A 20493-nucleotide genomic window follows, 5' to 3' on the forward strand; every position below is an offset into this window, starting at 1 on the left:
AGTACAAAGGCAAGATTCATCTAATATGGTTTTCTTGTGAAAAATTTGGGCATATTGTTGCTAGGTGTCCAAATAGAGAAACAAGGATGAGAAGAAAAGTAATAAGTACAAAGGCAAGAAGGAATTCAAGAGCTATAAGGAAAAAGGTTATAAGAAATCTTGTTTTATGGCTGAAGATTCTAATAACAGTGAAGATAAAATGGTATATATTGTTGTAAAAGATGAATCTAATGATGAAGGAGATAAGATGGCACTTATCTCTCATGTTAGAAAAAATGATATATGGATTATTGATGGTGGTTACTCACATCATATGACTGGAGATAAAACAAAGTTTGAACACATGGAGCATTATGATGGAGGTAGTGTAAGATTTGGAAATAATTAACCTTGTTGCATAAAAAGAAAAGGTTGTATCTCATTAACCAAAGAATTTGTATGTGATAATGCTTATTGGGTTGAAGGAATAAAGCATAATCTACTAAGTGTGGCATAGTTGAATAACATTGGATTCAAGGTAGAATTTATGAATGGGAAGGCCAAACTATTGAATGAAAAAGGAAATCTATTTGGATCTGGCAAGCAAACAAAAGGTAATCTATTTTATCTTGATCTCAGTGAAAGTTTATGTTTTATTGATCAAGTAGAAGAAAGTTGGTTATGGCACAAAAGATTATGTCATGTAAACTTTGATAATCAGGTTAAGATAAGAAAACACAAAAGAGTAAGAGGTATTACTAGTTTGAAGAAACCTGATATGGGTCTATGCAAAAATTGCCAAATTGGTAAGATGGGAAAGACTAGTTTCAAAAGCAGGAACTATCATTCTGAAGAAGTCTTAGAGCTTGTGTGTAGAGACTTATGTGGAACTTTTGGAATAGAGAGTTAGAGTGGAGAAAAAAAATTCATTCTCTTTGTTGATGATTATTCTAGAATGATGATTGTAATGTATCTAAAAGAAAAATTAGAAGCTTTTTCAAAAATTCAAGTAGTATCTAGCAATAGTAGAAAAAAGAAACTAGAAAGAAGTTAAAATGTTTGAGATCACACAAAGGTGGTGAGTTCATCTCTAATGAATTCAATGAATTTTTCATTAAAAAAGGAATTAAAAGACAAGTATCAGCCCTTGGTACACTAGAGCAGATTGGTATAGCTGAAAAAAGAAACAAATCCATCATGGATTGTGCAAGAACATTGATGATAGAAAAGAATGTTGCAATTAAATATTGGAAGAAAGCTATCAACACTGCAGTTCATACCTTAAACAAAGTACAACTAAAGAAAGACTCAAATCAAACTCCATATGAACTATGGTATGGCTACAAATCTAATGTAAGTTGCTTGAAAATATTTGGTAGCAAATATTATATCTTGAAAAAATCTAAAAAATGAAAATTTGATGTCAAAGGTGACAAAGACATATTCTTAGGATACTCTTGTAGAAGTAAAGCATACAAATGTTTAAATTTGTCTACTCATAAAATCATAGAAAGTACACATGTGAAAATTGATGAGTTTGCATAAAAGAGTAAAGAATAAAGCAGTAAATAGCCTAAGGATTATAGAATATTTATTTACTATGAACTTAATACCCTACCAAACCTATCTGAAAGAAAGCAGGCTTCACCTCTTGAGTCCCCAAAATCTCCAATAGCTACTGAGTTGAAGATAGTACAACCTGAGTTATAGTTTGAAGGACTCGAGTCATAGTCAGAGGCTATTAAGCTACGTCAAGAGAAAACAAAGTGTGATGGACCTGAGTTACAGACAATGGGATCTGAGCTTGATACTAAATTTCATAATGAAATCAGTAAATCCAAAGAACCTGTGTTAGCAAGATATGTCAGAAGGCATCATGCACTTGATCAAATCATTAGAGACAAATTAGATGGAATAGTTACAAGAAGAAAATTGAAAGGTACATGTTTACTTGCTGAATTTGGACATAGAAATGTTAAAGATTCTTTGGAAAATGAAAGTTGGATTGAAGCAGTGAATGAAGAAATAGAAAAAATAGAGAAGAACAAAACTTGGACTCTTGTTCCTAGACCCAAGGATAAAAATGTAATTGACACAAAGTGGGTGTTTAGAGATAAGCTAAATGAAGATGGAAAAGTTTCCAGAAACAAAGCAAGATTGGTATGTAAAGTCTATTCCCAAGAAGAAGATATTGATTATAGTGAAACTTTTGCTCCTGTTGCAAGATTAGAAGGTGTTAGAACTTTACTAGCATATGCAGCTCACAAAGGATTTAAAGCTTATCAAATGGATGTAAAATCTGCATTCTTGAATGAAATTCTTGATGAGAAAGTCTACATTGAGCAATTAGAAGGTTTTATAGATCCTAGCAAAAGTGACATGGTCTACAAATTACACAAGGAATTATATAGTCTCAAGCAAGATCCCAGAGCTTGGTATGAAAGACATCACAACTACTTGATACATATTGGTTTTCAAACAACAAATGATAATAGTAGACTATATATCAAAGAAGGACCAGATAAGAAGATTGTGTTGGCAGAAATATTTTTTGATGATACTTTATTCACAAGAAATGATGACTTGTGCAAGGCATTTTTAGAAGAAATGAGTAAAGAATTTGAGATGTCTATGTTTGGAGAGATAAAATTATTTGTTGGATTGCAAATTCAACAGATTATAGATGGTATCTACATTACTCAATCTAAGTATATCAAGGAAATATTTTTGAAAATTAGCATAGAAGATTCAAGACTAGTTGGAACCCCTATGTCTACTAGACATAAGCTTTCCAAATATGATGATTCTAAAGAGGTAAATTAGACCACATACATATCAATGATCATAAATTTGCAATATGTAGTGCATACAAGGCCTAATATTGCATTAGCAGTTCGTATGGTGGCAAGATTCTTAGTAAATCCCAAAGAAAATCACTTGATAGCAGTTAAAATAATCATGACATATCTGAAAGGTATTAAATAATATGGTTTATGGTACAAAATAGGAGGCAATTTTGACTTAAAAGTATTTATAGATGTTAACTGGGCAGGAAGTATTGATGATAGGAAAAGCACCAGTGGTGGAGCATTCTTTCTTGGTATCTCTCAATCCACAGTAGAGGCATAATATGTGTCAGCAACAATCAATTTCTCTAATATTTTTTGGTTCGAACAACTATTGATAGGTATGAAGGTAGAGATCAAGGATCCAATAGTTATATATTATGATAATCCCAGTGCAACCAACATATTAAAGAATCCAGTGATGCATACCAAAACAAAGCACATTGCTATAAAATATCATTACTTGAGAGAATTAGTGCAAGATAAAGAGGTTAGATTGGAATATATAAATAAAAAAGAACAAATTGTAGACATGTTCACCAATTCATTACCTAAGGATGCATTTTTGTATCTAAGATGCAAGCTAGGGGTCATTCCCCTATCTAAAGCTCAAATGAAGTTTAGGGATGCATCAACCAAAGCATGTTGAAGATCAATCAGTTGATGTAGAATTGGAAAGGGCATATTGTAAATGAATCAATACTTGAGGTACATTAATATTCATTGAGCATTGTCTTTGGCATGAGATGTCAAAGAGGGAGAAGTTTACTATCATATCTCATAGAATTTTTTTGTTTTTGTAAAGAGGGAGAAATTTGTTGTCATAGAAAGAATTGTCAAAGAGGGACAATGAACTTGACAGAAGTTTTCTGATAGAGGGAGAAACTGAAGGTAGAATGAGTTCACACTGATAGAGGGAGTTCTTATGGATGAGAATTAGAATGAAACTAAGGATATGTTCCTTACTTTATTCTTACTTCAAAATTTCATTTTATTATGACATGTTGTGTTGCCATCAATGTCAAAGAGGAAGATTGTTGAAATAATTGATTAATTGTGTATTGTCTTTGATGTTACAAAAAATTTCATATCATTACAAGTTAGGGTATGGCGAGCTCACTCGGGCATTGAAGACAGTTTTCTATGGCTATCAAGCAATCTAGAGTTTGCCTAGTTCAAAAGGCAGTGTATACCAAGTTCACTTGGGCATCAAAGGAAAGTCTATAGAAGATTAGTGTTAACTGAGCTCAATCGGTTAATGAAGGAAATGTTGGATGGAACTAGTGCTAACCGAGCTCACTCAATTACCAAAGGAACTTTGCTAATATGTAGTGTTGACCAAGTTTTAGTTGGTTAACACAAGAAAATCATTTCTGAGTTAGTTTCTATCAAGCAGGGTTAGCTAACAAAGGAGTTTCTATCAAGCAGGGTTAGCTAACAAACGATTTTCTTATTTTAGCATATTGAGTTCAATTATTTTATTTGTCGGTTCTAGCCAAATAAGAAGATGAATATTAATTATTCTATATTTTTTTTTAGCCAACTTGACAATATGAAAGATATAAATACAAGGTCAAGTTGAGGATTTGAAAAGTGTTGAAGAGTGTGAAATACATGAATGCATGGAAGATTTTGAAGATCTAATGATGCAAAGAGGAAGTGAATTTGAAGAATAAGCAGAATATCCTTGAGAACCTAAAAAGATATGTTTCATTAGGAAGGATCAAGTATAAGCCAGAATTGAGATCTATAATCAACAATTCAGCTGCATCAAAATCAAGTCATGTCATTGTTACTCTCTAACCATTGTAGCAGTGATCTAAATCTCTTAACAAAGTTGGCTTAACAGCTATTTGTAAATCCTCTAACAAGGTGGTAGTTATATTGACTTGTCTAAAGACCTCTAACAAGGCCACTCCAAACAAGGTGATTAAATCCTCTAATAGGGTCACACCTAATAGTGTATTTTATAACCTTTACTAGGGTTGACTCTAACAGGGCTCACTTCAAAAGAGTGAAAAATAGTAACTAGTTCCAATTGGTGGTTTTTCCCAAATTGGGTTTCCACATTAAATCTTAGTGTCAAATGCATTCATGGTATTTCTTTTATATGCTTGCAACTGAGTTAAAGTAATAAGTAATCAGAGATAACATCTTAAGATTTTCATGTTAAGTTTTTGCTGAGCAATTACAGTATTTACTGAGTTATAGCATTGCTTTGTTTGCCTAGCATCAATAGAATTAAGTTTTCACATAATTGTTTTGTACTGACATCTAAGGGATCTGGGAAATATTTTTGTAGTAATTGATTCACCCCTCCCCTCTCAATTACTCCTCTTATATTTCCAACAAAGGTTAGTGAGGAGAGAGATAGAGTGAGGAGAGGAGAGTGAGTGAGAGGAGAGAGATAGGAGAGAGATAGTTAGGGAAAGTGAGAGAAAAGCTCAATAGTGAGGGGAGAGAGTAAGAGGAGAGAGATATGAGAGAGTGAGAAGAAGAGAGAGAGTGTAAAGGAGAGAGAAAGTGAGGGAGGAGAGGAGAGTGAGTGAGAGGAGAGAGATAGGAGAGATTCTTAGGAGATGGAAAGTGAAAGGAGAGAGAGTGAGAGGAGAGCTTGATAGTAAGGAGAGAGAAATTCAGAGGAGAGAGATAGGGGAGAGCAAGGAAAAGAAAGAACAAGGAGAGGAGAGAGAGATTAAAGACAAAGTGAGTGAGGAGAGAGAGTGTGGGGAGAGAGAGAGAGAGAGAGAGAGAGCTAGGAGAGGAAAGAGATACTTAGGAGAGGGAAAGTGAGAGGAGAGATAGTGAGAGGAGAGCTCAATAGTGAGGCTCGAGAGAAATTTAGAGGAGAGAGAGAGAGAGAGAGAGAGAGAGAGAGAGAGAGAGAGAGAGAGAGATTTAAGAGAAAGTTAGTGAGGAAAGAGAGAGTGAGGATAGGAGACAAGAGAGAGTAAGGAGAGAGAAAGTGAGAGGAGAGAGAGTGAGGAGAGAGAAACTATTCAGAGAGAGAGAGTCAAAGATTCAAGTGAGGTGAGTGAGAAAAGAGAGACAAAGAGCAGAGCTTAGAGAAAACTTAAGGAGATAGAGAGTGAGGAGAGAGTCCTCAGAGAAAGAAAGAGAAAAGAGAGAGTGAGTTAGATTATTTTTTGTTTAAATTCTATCCACCTAGAACTAGATTTTTGTTTTTTCATTTTCTATCTAGTCCTATAATTTTTTCTTTTTTAAAACTATTATTTTTTCCAACTAGAGTTTTAGCTATGGTTTTTAAACTATGGTTTAGATAACTATGTTTTTTCAACTATAGTTTAAATAATTATGGTTTTTCAACTACAATTTATATTTTTTTGATATTTTCTATCCACGTAGTACTAGATTTTTGTTTCTCGTTTTCTATCTAGACCTAGAGTTTTTCATTTTTCATTTTCTATCTAGACCTAGATTTTTTCATTTTTTAAACATATTATATTTTCCAACTATGTTTTTCCAATATTTGCTAACTATTGTTATGCTTAAAACTATCATACACAATCAAAAATACTAATTTATGTACATAAAACTAACTACAATAACATGTAAACTGAAAACTAATTAAGATACAATATAAAATATCTAAAATTTGATTAAAAACAACAAAAAATTCATTAAAAATAATTAAAAACTCAAGAAAAATGATTAAATATTATTAAAAAATATAAAAAAGAACAAAATACATACCTGAATGCTGGAAAGAAGTAAAAAAGTTAGATGGAGATGTTGCTACAACCAATGACATCACTGACTTCACTCAAAGCCCCCATGTCCACTAATTCACAACACAAAAAATGACAAACTAAAAATGACAAATAGTAGGCAAAATTGGAATTTAAAAGCTGCCATCTACAAGGCTTTGGTCGAAGCCCTAGGCTTCAATCAAAGCCAATAGTCGATGTGCCATGTCAAGCTTCAAGCAAAGACCATACTAGAAGGGATTCAATCAAAGCCCTAAGGTACCTTCATTCGAAGGTTTGGCTTCATTTGAAGCTCATTAATGTGTCCAAACCCACTTTGCATCCAATTTCTTGGTGATGGAAAGTGGGAAGCATTATTGTGGCTTGAGCCATTGAAATCCATTGAAGAGAGAAATATGTTAACTTGGGAAAAATAAGTTTATGAATGATTTCTTGAAAATAGACAAGTTAATTACAAATCTAGGGGGAATAATTTAATCTGGGATGCCTCAAAGATTAGGAAATATAGTATCCAAAAAGGATATTAAATTATAATTAAATCTCATCAATGAGATAAGATAAATATTCCCCTTGGTGTCTACTAGGATGTAGTTTGTCTTCCTAAGATAGGAATCTTTCTTTGGGAAACTTTGTAAAAGGGGATTCTAATTATTGATAGGCTTACTATGATGGGATTTGAGGGGCCCTCAAGATATTATTTATGTGAAAATTAATCTAAGATAGCTAAGAACTTTTCCTTCCAATTCCCCTTTTCTAGAAAATGTTGTAAATGGTTATGTCAAAAGCTCAACTGAATAAAAACTTTTCCCATCAACTTTAGGAATTTTCTAAATAATTGGCCAAAACATGGGAATCCTAGGGACAACAATAATTTATTGAAAATTTCTCCATCCATACTTCTATGGGACATATGGAAGGAGAGAAATAGAATAAATTTTGCTAACAAAAGTTTGGATTTAACCTCATTTCTCGGTAAAGTGGAAACATGCATTATAGAGGTAGAAAATAATAACCTAAGAAATTCTCATAAGGAAGAAGGTACTTTCTCTGAGTGGGATGCAAAAATATGTAAAAAATAATTTAAGCTTATCAACCCATCTTTGATCTATTCAAAATAAAATAACTAAGCCGGAATGGATTGCAAATGGGAACCCACTCTAGTAGCTTGAGAAAAACTTTATTTTGATGAGACCTCAAGAGGTCATCCAAGCCCTACTAGATTAAGATATATTATACATTTTGACAAAGTTTATTGGATTATAAAATGTGACAAGCCCTTAGGGGTTCTCTCTAATAATCTAGCAGAATTAGAGGCCTTGATCAAAGGTATAAACTTTAGCTTGCATTAAGGAGAAGAAGGGGACTCACAAATTATTCTAAATGCATAAAGTAAAAGAAGTACTCCTAATTGGATATTAAATTCCAAACTTGAATACAAGTTAAAGATAGTTGATAAATTTGAAGAAATTAATATTAAATGTATATATCGAGAAGGGAATAAAGAAGCGGATATATTAGCCAACAAAGGAGTAGATGGTAAGGATTATCTCCTAATGAATAATTAAGTCATCATATCCTAAACTTATAACCTTAAAATAATAATCAAAGATCAATAATATTATCATAATATAGTCATACAAATCATTGGGTCATATTAACACATGGATCAACATTCAATGGGATTATTAATATTACCATTAAAGAATGATAGGAACTTGGTCATATTATCTAATACATGGATAATCCATCAATGGCTAAAATGGTGTTAAACAATAAGTCAATTCAATTTGCTATAATGATAAAGGAGTAATTATGAATGATACCATGGTAATTAGGTAGGACATAATGTAATTGATAAAACAATGAGAATGTCATGTATGATGGAGTAAGATATTAATAGGACCAACAACACTAATTATTTTACATTTCAAAATAATTCTAAAAGTTATATTTATTGGCCTCAATACAATTTAGCAATACAACTAATCATGAGAATGTAGAATAAGACAACTAATTGTTGATGATATGTTATGAACTATAAATGTTTACAATGGGTTTATTCAATACAATGTAAATATTACAACTTGATAATGAGGGTGAGGTTATGATCAAAATACTTAGCCAACATAATGGAAATATCCAAGAAGCTTTCTCTTTGAAGTAAATAAAAAGAATTTAGACTAAGTTTCCTATATCATTTAGATTAAGATTCACATGTCATATGGATAACTTAAATTAATTCAAATAAACATAATAATACTTTTATTCATTTTTTCTAACAACGATCTTGGTTAAGAGGAAAGTTTTTGTAGGCAAAAAAAGGACAATCAAATATAAAGTCAGAGAAGGAAAAGTGTAGTTGATTGTAATGCCCCACCAAGGAATCCAAAGATTTAACCTTAAGTTTGGTAGCATTTTTTTTTTTTTAAACATGAAAGTAAAACCATTCACAATATAGTAGCAAAAGCAATAACAACATCCAACTAAAAGTAGACATAAACATACATACATAACAGGATATTGTTGGATACAATTGTTAATTGTGTATTATCTTTGATGTTACACAAATGTCATATCAGTCATTAGACAGAGTCTACCGAGCTCAGATGATCTGCAAAGCAGTTTACAGTGTCTACCGAATGTTCCTGAACATAACAAAGGAAAGTTAGCTTCTACCAAGCTCACTCAGTCAGCAAAGGAAAGCTAGTGTCTATCGAGCTCACTCGGTCATTGAATAAAATATGGCGAGAAGTTAACTTCCACCGAGTTCACTAGGACAGCAAAGGAAAGTCAGTGCTCACTGAGTTCACTTGGTCTCCAAAGGACTTTTGCAAGTTTTTGTAGTGTTTACCGAGCTTCACTTGGTTAACACTAGAAATCATTCTGAAGTAGTGTTTATTGAACTTCACTTGGTTAACACTAGATTACCGAGCTAAGTCGGCCAGCGAAGGATTTTATTATTTTGATTGTTTCGTGGAGTTAATGTAGCCAACTGATATTTTTTTTTGTTATCGTAACTTATATTTGAGCTGACTTGATAAATCTGAAAGGTATATATATAGATATTCAAGTTGTGGAATAGTGTGTGTGAGTGTGAAAAAGTGAATGGAAGAGCGAATTCTGATGAAGGATTAGATATCCTGGAGGTGCTACAAAGTCATCTTTGATCAATAAGGATTCAAAAAAGCAGAACATGGATCTGTAATCAGAAAAATATAAGTTGCATATCGTTCAGGTCATTTCATTGTCACTTTCTTATCATTGTAACAGTGAATTCAGAATCTCTTTACAGAGTTGGTATAACAACCATTTTGTAAATCCTCTAACAAGGTGACAATTCACTTGAATTATTCTAAAGACCTCTAACCAAGCCACTCCTAACAAGGTGATTAAATCCTCTAACAAGGTCACACCTAATAGTGTGTATTGTAACCTTTAACAAGGTTGGCTCCTAACAAGGCTCACTTCAGAAGAGTGAAAATTGGTGACTAGTTAATTGGTGATTTTTTTCATATTGGGTTTCCACGTTAAATCTTGTGTCTCTTGTGTTCATTTAGTTAATCTTTGCATGCATATTAATAACTTTGAATGCTAGATGAACAGTAACTAGTTAACTTACCAAGTCAAAGTATTTCTGCACTATTTATCGAGTATCAGCAGTAAATAAGCATTTTAGACATCTAAGGGATTTTTTGACTTGTTTTTGTGGTAACTGATTCACCCCTCCCCTCTCAGTTACTTCATCTATATTTCCAACAGATACATTCTTTAAAGATCCCTTAACGTTGAATCACGTCTAATTTAACTATTCATCTAACATCACAGCCTCATGAAATAATAATGAAAAGTCCAATGTTCATAAATTACATTTTCGAATGCTCAATCATCCACTGTACATGTCACAGGGTATGGAAGGCTTAAAAGAATATACATCCATGTAAATAAAGTACATCATCATACTAACTCTAATCCATGATGCAATAACATAAATGAAACCACATACCATACAAGATACATCATCATAAAAGATAACCATATATCAAACATAAATATCTAAGTGCATAGTTTCTCCCAACCATAAATAGCATCATTAGACCATCATGGATCCTAGCCATCCCTCTGTGCGTAACATCCCAAGTCACTGAAGAGATCATTGGTATTATCATAATAGGAATGTCACTCCTAAAACATCCTACATCATATGTAGAAAGTAATCTAAAATGCAAAGTAAAGCATAAGATAACAACATCTAACATATGCAAATCATCAATGTGAGGATACATGTCCACCATCATAATCCATGAACATAATGAAGATAGATGCCAACAAGAATGCATCAGCCATGGTGTCTTAGATGGATCTCAAATGATAAGAGTGATAAGTACTACCATCCAACCACGTGGAACCTAAATGGTCCACTCCCACTGCACTGAGGAGATAATCTCAAGTCCCAAACAGGTTATCAAAATCACATAGCATAAATACTCTCTAAGTCCAGGAATCCTAAAAGTATACTAACTCAAAGGTTCCAATCACAAAACCGACATCTAATCCCAAAGACACACAATGACATGTAGGGAACCTACTTTGTAAGTGGGCAAGTGTCATCGCATAAATTATGTAGAAGTTACCCTGGCACTTAGCTTAGGACTCCAGGGTCCCTACTGATCCTTATGTGGCCACTAGTATCCTCTCATACTAACAAGGCATACTATGGAATGCAAGGTCGCAACCAAGAATTCTCTCTACTCCCATCCTAGTCTATACTAGAACTCAAGGCATGGGCAAGAACAAAACAATTATCTTATTAGGTTCATTTAATCCCCATTTAGTGTAAATGTTTTCACTTATTAAAACAACTTACAATGAGTTACCTTGGCAGCCACTTAGGGCCCCAGGCCCCATTGCAAACCACTTCCTGACACTACAAGTAGATAACCTACCCTAAGCTCATGAAATCATAAATCACAAAATCACCACAATCCTATAAAAGTGACTAGAAAGAAATACCAAAAGAATAATCCATAAAAAGAGCATTAAATCTCCATGAGCATATGAAAAGCATCCATAGATAATCATGACCACAACAGCTCTCTATTGGCAACTGAAGGTATCACTGATAATCAAAAGTATCCATTGGTTCTCAATAACCAAAATATATCTCAAAATCATACTGATCGAAGACTCCAAAATGATTGAGTCAAAACATGTCACAACATGACATCATCAAGAAATAAATCAACATTTCAATCCCATCATGGTGACTGGAAAGTAATCCAAGGATAACTGATCGATGACTCAAAAATGATTAGGCCAAGTGTCTCAGATACATATAACTTAGCTTCACTCAAGAAGGCTGATGAGTAATAAAAAATAGTGAATACAAACATCTCTTAGAGCATATCATCACATTACCATGGTTGGGTTTATAAAGATCGAATCAAAAGACATCATCATGACATCACAATCATAACCCCTGAGCCTCTAGTAGACGTCTTATAACTGGTCAACACTAGTTAACCCAAAAACCCAAAACAAGAAGCATAGAGAAAACACAATGCAAACATATATTTTGGTTTGCTAAATTTACATAGTTGAATTGAGTATGGAGGTTTTAGTTTCTGTTTGCAAGTATACTTCAAGTATATAAGATTTATTATTTGACCTATAAGTCAACCCGTTTGTTCCCTCAAAAACATTATCCTTCCATTATTTAAAATTACATTCTAAGAATAACTGAAGGATAAATATTTACTCATTAAATCATTTGACACTTAATAAAATCATTCACTTTATTTTGCTAAGATCAATGTTACTAATTGAATAACTCTTCCTTATCATTAATTCAACTTCTCCAAACAAAACCAAAATTGACTAGTCTTTAAAACTTACTTTAACGCCATGCTTTATTAATTAATCTTAATTAAATCATATAATTAAATTAATTAATAATGTACACAATCCATGACTCTATATCATTCTAATAGTTCTTAATTAAAGCTTAATTAAATATCACTAAAACATAAGTCTCTTGATTAAATCATTACTAACAACCATTAGAATACCTAAGGTCATTATTCAAGTCATTAGAATAAGACTTATCAACTTCGATGTAAATACTTCATAACTTTGCTAGAAGAATCGATATCAATTAAAACTTCATTACGTAATTTAATTAATTATATAATTAATTAAATTAATTACATAATACATTAACAACTCAATGAATATCAGTTGATTAATAATTAACAATAATTTCATAAATTAAAAATCAACTATATTCATTTCCATTAATATCTAGATCAAAAATCTAATAATAACTTGATTAACAATATCAGATTAATTCTCTAAAATGTTCTAAAGACAAGTTATTTATTCAGCTCATATATAGGTATTTCCAGTCCAAACAACAATATCATAACAATTCTACAAGTTTCGTTTAACTAAATACATCATTAATTAAATTTAATTAAACTAAATTTCAATTAAATTAATCAATGATTAACCACCTAAATTCTTATTTTAAGAACTCAACAATAATTGTATTTATTAAAAATAGACTATATTACATGTATTACTACTTCAATAACAATACTTCATTAATATTTATTATTTAAATAATAAAGAAATATTAATACTTTATAATATTAAACTGGTTACTAAACATTAACATAAAACTAAAACTCATTCATAAATAAAACTATTATTGTTATTGATTTTAAAATAATAAATTTCTAAACAACTATTAATAAACTATTATTATCATTATTTAAAATAATAATAAATTATAACCAAAAATTTAACAACCTAACATTCATAATAACTTAAAACAACTTAAAAAGGTGATTTAAATTATCGTTGCCCCATTAAAATATGCACGGCCTGCTGATCGCAGGTACCTTGCAGTCACGTAGGTACTCTGCGATCATGTAGACCTGCATACGTGAGCCGCCGGGTGAGATAGGTGGGGGGAGTTACGTGGGGACCCCTCTCAAAAGGTTTTTAATTTTAATTTTTTTTATAATAACATTTTTCAAAAACGTTTTTCCATATCACATTTTTTTTAAAAATGTTTTCATTAAAGCATTTTTTTTTCAACTGCGATTTAACAAGTATATATATATATATATATATATATATATATATATATATATATATATATATATATATATATATATATGTATATCTGTATATGTATATATGTATATGTATATCTGTATATGTATATATGTATATGTATATCTGTATATGTATATATATATGTATATATATATATATATATATATGTATATCTATATATATATGTATATATATATGTATATGTATATATATACATATACATATACATATATACATATATACATATATATATATATATTTATACATATATATATACATATATATATAGATATACATATATATATATATATATATATATATATATATATATGGAAAACTATGTGTGTGTGTGTGTGTGTGTGTGTGCAGATTATATATATTTAAAAAGAGAACACATATATAACTTTTAAATAACAAGGGCTTTCTAATTCTTAAGAATTTCCTTTTCAACCTTCTTTCCATTTTCAAATTTAAATCCTTGTCAATCTAATTTCACAATTTAAATTTGAACCCAAACTCGATTTAAAATTAATTTCTTTCTTAATTGGAACTAGGGTTAATCTTACTTGAGCTCTCTATTGATTTCTTCGCACAAGGAGAAAATCAACATGCAAATCTGAATTAAACATTCATCACAAGTATTATCCAAGCAGTCATCTAGCAGACACGATGAAGACAGGAAGAGAAAGCATGCAAAAAGGGAATATGCGAACATCACGAGTGCACCTGGATACTGATGCTAATTCTCTTCTCCTCAGAATCCATAGAGCAAGCTCCTTCTTTCTCCCACGTTCCTGGTCCTCCAACCATGCTCCAAAATGCTCTCCCTAAGCTTCTAAGAGTGCCTCATTAGAAAGAACTCTCAGGAAGCATCTAGAATGTCTCTAGAAACAACTAGAAGGTGTTGACAGCTAAGCATGGGTCTTTTCCAACCCTCTAGATGAGTCATAAGGTTGTAGACACCATGTGCTTAATTTGTGTGCTAACTCCTATGTTGTTGACAACACGTGCATAATTAGGGTGCAAACTCTTGTGTTGTCTACATGACAACTCCCAAGAATTCGCAAACTCCTATATATTAAAATAATGCACATTAATTTATTTAATATTCACTTTATTCTTTTCGATTTAATTTATTAATTTTCAAATCTCATGCACTAACTTTAACAACTCCACGAGTTTTATCTTAATATATTTATATTTTAATCACATGCACACATCATGGAATCTAGAATCTTTTAATAATTTTATATCTTTTCCACTTTTAAATTCATTTTTGAAACTTAATTGCTAAAATATTTATTAACTTAAATAAATATAATCACATTCCAACTTTAAAAATTATAACTTTTATCTTCAAATTTAATTAATTTCACAATTAATTAAATTAAATTAATATTAAAATACCATATTAATTTTCCATTAAACTAAACCATTAATTAAATCTTTTAATTAGGCTTCATTAATAGAAAATACACCAAAGACTCATAAAATAAAATACGAAAAACCCACTATAGAAAAACACATACAAAATCAAACCAAAAGGGTTAATATCACGAATTACGTCATTTGACGCATTCAGAGGGTACTCAACTCAGATACTTGTACTAATTTTCAATTAGGACAAATGGCTTAAAGGGTTGGGATTTCGACTTGAGAATTTATCTCGCCTCTCTTACCATTGAGATAATGCGATAGGGTATGCTCATCCTAGCAATTCAGAGAAGTCGATACCCGGTACCTGCAACCTACATAAAAACCATGCATGTACAAGCACAATATATACTAAGCTAAACAGGCAATGGCAAGAAGTGGTGCATCGTGTAGATCCTGACTAGCAGGTGACTACGACTCCCTTCCTTAACCACATCAGAAACGCCATCCAAGAACAAACACACACACCATACACATGCAAGTATGGGGTAAGTATCCATAAGAAAACACATGTGATAATAAACCATCTAACTAATCAATAACTGAAAATAATGTAATAATCATTATGCATATATGAAATGTACAGTCTAAGTAATCTCATCACATATCAACTGAATCCATAGCACAATATCTAATAATTTCAAAATAATGCTACTAACAATCAACATAAAACTAGCCCTAAAAGAGTTCGACAATGATAACCAAAAATGCGACCTAGGGGCAAGCACTACATTGATCAAAAGGAAACTACAAAGTAAAGCATACAGTGGAAAAGCTCAAATTGAGTGAATTGAGGAATAGTCCTTATAAATTTCATAAATTTTGTAAATAGGGGAATGCCCTTATATTAATTTTTTTTATCTTGAATGGGCATAAATTGTCGGATAAGATTGGAGGTTTTCTTGACTCATTTATTTCCTTTCAATGTCCCTTTGAATAAAAGAACCATGTATAAACTTTATTAATTAATAATAATAAAGTTTTACCTTCGACCTTTTACCCATCAAAAAATAATCAAAATAAGTCTATTATTCTTAATACTTCAATATTTTAAATTCTTAAACTTCTCTCCATTACTCTCGCCTTGTAATTTATATTCCTATATACTTTAAATATTTTATTTGAATGTTTAATACATGTGATTATATAAGACACTTGAGATGGTGGAAAAGAGAATAAATATTTGTTAAGGACTAATCACATAGTGACAATATATAGGACTTATCACAAAAATAATGAAATTTTAAGTAAAATGAACTTAGATTTATAAAACTTTTAACAGAAGAAAAGCCCATGCAAGTTGAATGCAACCATAGAAAAGGAAAATAGCTTTCAACAAATGTTGTGATTCAATGCAAATCCTAAGTAATGTTCAGAATAAAGCTACACTTGAGTATTGAGCTCTAGAAACAGTTAAACATTGTGTTAGATGTTACAATGAAAAATTAAGAAGATTTTAAGTAACAAATCCTAGAAGACAGTATTGCATTGGGGCTTCCTGTCAAACACATTGGAGGCCTTCTCTATGAGCTCGGATTTTGCAGAGCACTAGACAAGAATATATCTGATAAACCCTCTTCTATTTCCTTTCCGGCATCAAAAATCCCTCTTCTTAAATTGTCAATTCGCCACATGTTAAAAGGACAATGACAGAGGATTTTTAATTTGCACTTTGCATTGTGTCGTAAAGGTTGAAGGCATCTGATCAATGCCCACTTCAATGATTGAATGCATTTCAACGACATCATATTAGGTTAGGGTATTTTATTAAATCTTAACATGTACAATTAAGATACAACATGAAATTTTATCTCAGTTCTTCAATGACCCTCAGATGTGTTATGGCTGCCTCGGTCGGCTATTTTATGATCTAGGAAATAGTTTTACATTAAAACCATTACGTGGGAGAGGAGAAAATGGATCTCCTGATACTTTTTCATTTGGATCATCTGGTGTGTACCTTGAAAAAGCCTTAACAAAATGATGCATGAATAGTAACACCTCTATCTTTGAAAATTCCCATCCTGGACAAATTCTTAAGCCTGCTGAAAACGGTAAGAATGTGTAAGGGCCAATATTCCTACCCTCCTCATCAAATCGTGAAGGCATGAATCTCTCTGGCTCGCTAAAGTATTCTTCTTTCAAATTCGTACTATAACTTGTCCATAAAAGCTGTTCAAACCATCAGAATGGGTTTACATTGCATAGAAATATCTGAATTTTCAACCATAAAACATAAATCTTCAGGAAATTTTGGTGAATATTCAATGGAAGTTATGAGCTTACCTTCCATCCCTTTGGAATTATATAACCCTCATAATGAATATCAGTGGTAGCCTTGCGAAATCCTCCAAAACCTGGAGCAAACAAGCGCATTGTTTCTTGTACAGTCTGCCAGGTATATTTCATTTCCTTCAGATCTTTCCAGCTGATTTCTTCTCCACCCTTTTTATTTGAAAGAATTTTCATTTGTTCTGATACAGATGTATGGCATGAAACTTCATTTATTTGCTGTGAAAATTCTACATTGTACTCTACCATTGCAATTATAATAGCTAAAAATTAAGCTGTAGTCTAAATTTTTATCTAATTTTTTGATCATAGTTATTTATGGTTATTTTAAGAACGGTCCAACTCTTATAGAATGATTTAAATACATTAGACATTGATGTGCAAGAATCTTTAATGGGATTCTCATCGTGCAGTATAAAATGAGAATTTGATGATGAGCTTGGAAGTCTTTTAACTAAGTTTCCTTTGAAGAATAAATGGGCTTTAAACTCCTGACATGTTTAGATTATTTGATGCCTTAATCTTTGAGATTTGTATTTTTAGTTTTCCTGATCGTGTTAGATTAATTGTTGATTTTAGGTTCTTCCATTTTCAGTTTTTGGTTCCATGGTCCAGGGAAAGCTTTGGCTGATCTTTGATTTCTTCTCTTCGTCTTTTTCTAGTTTCTATTTTCCATTTTTACTAAGGACATGCTTCGTTTGTTTCTAGAGATGATTTTTTTTTTTAGTTCATTTCTTTTACATATATTTGATTTATAGTTCCAGTGAAAACACTTACTTCAAAAGATTTAACTTGGAAGAGGTGGGTATAAGACACTGCACAAGATCGGACCAAACAGCAATGGATGAAACCTATCTAAATAGTTTCAAACTTCCCTTCCTACAATACCAAATCCAGAATCAGATTCCTTTTCTTTTCTAATAAGAATGATTAGATGGGAGAATATCAATTCGGACTAATGTCTGTACAGTCGTAAAAAGAGATTTGGCCACTCTTTCAACTAACTTACTATTCTCACTTCTAAAATTAACAAATACTTCTCATTGAAAAAAAAATAGCCCACTCTAATCTTTGACCTATTTGACCAAATACAAATGAACTAAATGAAATCAAATATCAAAATAGACTGCAAGCAAAATGAACACTTCCAACCCCAGAATTAGCATACAATTGAAATAAATAATCATCTAACACTAGATGGCAGTCGAGCGCAGACCGTGGTTTTCTATGCTGAAAAATTGGTCACTTCAGTAATACTACATCACTAAACTCCTTATTCTTTTTTTAAAAAAAAGGTCTTATATCTACTATTCAATGACAATATTTATATTATTTGATACAGAGCATCCATCTATGGTTTACAATGACTTATTTTTATAAATGATTTATTTTTGCAAGCTTAATTTTTTGTCTAGTGTGTGACGTTTAAGATTGGCCCTCTCTAGTACTATGATTGTCAGTCCTCTTTTACAAATGCTCCAAGAATTAAACAAGTAAAATAAAAAAGCAGGGTCTTTGACATACCTTGAACCACTTTTCCATAGCAGTCTGGATTGGAGGACAAGAGTTTAAATAACAGTGTGATGGTGGACACTGTAGTCTCATATGATGCATGAAGTATTACAATAAAGTTATCAACAATCTCCTTCTCTGTGAACGACCTCCCCCTTTCATCTCTGAATGTAATCAAGATGGACAGCAGATCGTCATCATCACTAGACCCCATTCCTGAACTCAGCAATCTGGTTCTTCGTTTCTCTATCAAAGAAGACATAATTCCATCAATCTTGGAGCGTGCTTCAAGAGCTCTGCGATACCGAGTTCCTGGAAAGTTGAGAGGAAAAGACATACTACCCACAATCACAGTCTTCAAAAGATGATAAACCTGTTTTGCCTCGCTCTCATGACATGAATCGAAAAACAAAGCAGTTCCAATTGCTAAGACGAGCTCCCTCACCAGAGGAACCATCTTCACTTGGGCTTTTCCCACCCATTTTTCATTGATATGGCGTTGGATTTCAAGACCCATTTTGGGCACATATTTCTGCAACGCTTGAGGACCCAGAAATCGAGAGAGTGCAGAGCGTGTGTTGCGGTGCTCCTCTCCATGTTTGCACCCGATTGAATGCTTCCCAAACAGACTCATTGATGATTCTGGCCATGATGTCTCTACCAACTTCCCCTCGTTTGATAGAATCACACCGTTTCCACCCGGCCCACACAGTACTACCGTGGGATGCCCACTTATACTCGTCTTGAAAACTGGCCCGAATTTCTTCTCTCTCTCTGCGAAAAACTGCTGTGGTGTTTCTGACCGAAGCGAGTTCAAGAACTGTAATGTCTCTCCAATCAGAGGGAAACCTAATTTGCCAGGTGGGAGTTTTAGGGAGGACTGGTTTTGAGATTTGTGAAGGTAAACAAGAGCAATTAGAACAATGGTGGAGAGAATAATCAAAAGAATTTCAATGGAAGAAAAGAGCTGCTGAATGAAATGGATCATGTCTATGGCTGTGATCGCTAGAGAATTGAAGGTATCCATTTGGGCAGATTGAAGTTGGTGATCAGCTTGCATTTGATTGAAGAAAGGATGAATGGAAGCCTTTAACACCAAGTACTTGATAATGGCTTCTAAAGTATTTAATAATGGCTAACGAATTATTTTCCATTTGAAAATTGTTCCCAGGTGGAGATTCCGCCGATGATGCTTTAGTAGTGGCTTCTCGATTTGAAAAACATTTCAAGCAGGAGATTCCACCTATGATTCTCATAACATTGATTTTGGATTTTACCAAATACCTACTTAAACAAATTTCATGAGTTGTACTGGGAAGTGGATAGGTATTATTAACAATCATGTTCAATCTATAATTTTGAATTTCAATAAATTTGTGAGATTTTTTAGTGAGCTTTTTAAGAATCTTTCAACTTTACTTATAAATTAACATCATTGTCAATAATAGAATATTTCAAAATGTATTCTTTATATTATCCTTCTTCATTCCACATTAAAAAAATTAAGAAATAATCTATTTTATTTTTTTATTAAACTTAATGAATGTATATGTTATAAAGGGATACACATTTCATATATAAGT

The 20493-nt window shown here is 32.1% G+C and overlaps 1 protein-coding gene across 1 annotated transcript; it reads right to left on the reverse strand.

Moving 5' to 3' along the window:
- Window positions 1–16969: 16969 nt before the first annotated feature.
- Window positions 16970–19937, reverse strand: LOC149559263 (taxane 1-beta-hydroxylase-like). Its single transcript, XM_089828386.1, has 3 exons — window positions 18923–19937; window positions 17393–17580; window positions 16970–17278 (listed from the first exon to the last, which is right to left on the reverse strand). The coding sequence occupies exons 1-3, from the start codon at window positions 19935–19937 to the stop codon at window positions 16970–16972; spliced, it is 1512 nt and encodes a 503-aa protein (XP_089684512.1).
- Window positions 19938–20493: the final 556 nt, after the last annotated feature.

The sequence above is a fragment of the Cupressus sempervirens genome, chromosome 5, assembly GCF_028749045.1.
Source record: "Cupressus sempervirens isolate cs-2001-9-10 chromosome 5, ASM2874904v1, whole genome shotgun sequence".
Taxonomy (NCBI): Eukaryota; Viridiplantae; Streptophyta; class Pinopsida; order Cupressales; family Cupressaceae; genus Cupressus; species Cupressus sempervirens.

Excerpts from the sequence above, each read along its gene's own strand:
- LOC149559263 (XM_089828386.1), bottom strand. The coding sequence starts at position 19,937 with ATGGATACCTTCAATTCTCTAGCGATCACAGCCATAGACATGATCCAT. Across the intron at positions 17,581-18,922 it reads CTATGGAAAAGTGGTTCAAG|AACAAATGAAAATTCTTTCA; the intron begins GTATGTCAAAGA and ends CATCTGTATCAG. Across the intron at positions 17,279-17,392 it reads TAATTCCAAAGGGATGGAAG|CTTTTATGGACAAGTTATAG; the intron begins GTAAGCTCATAA and ends TGGTTTGAACAG.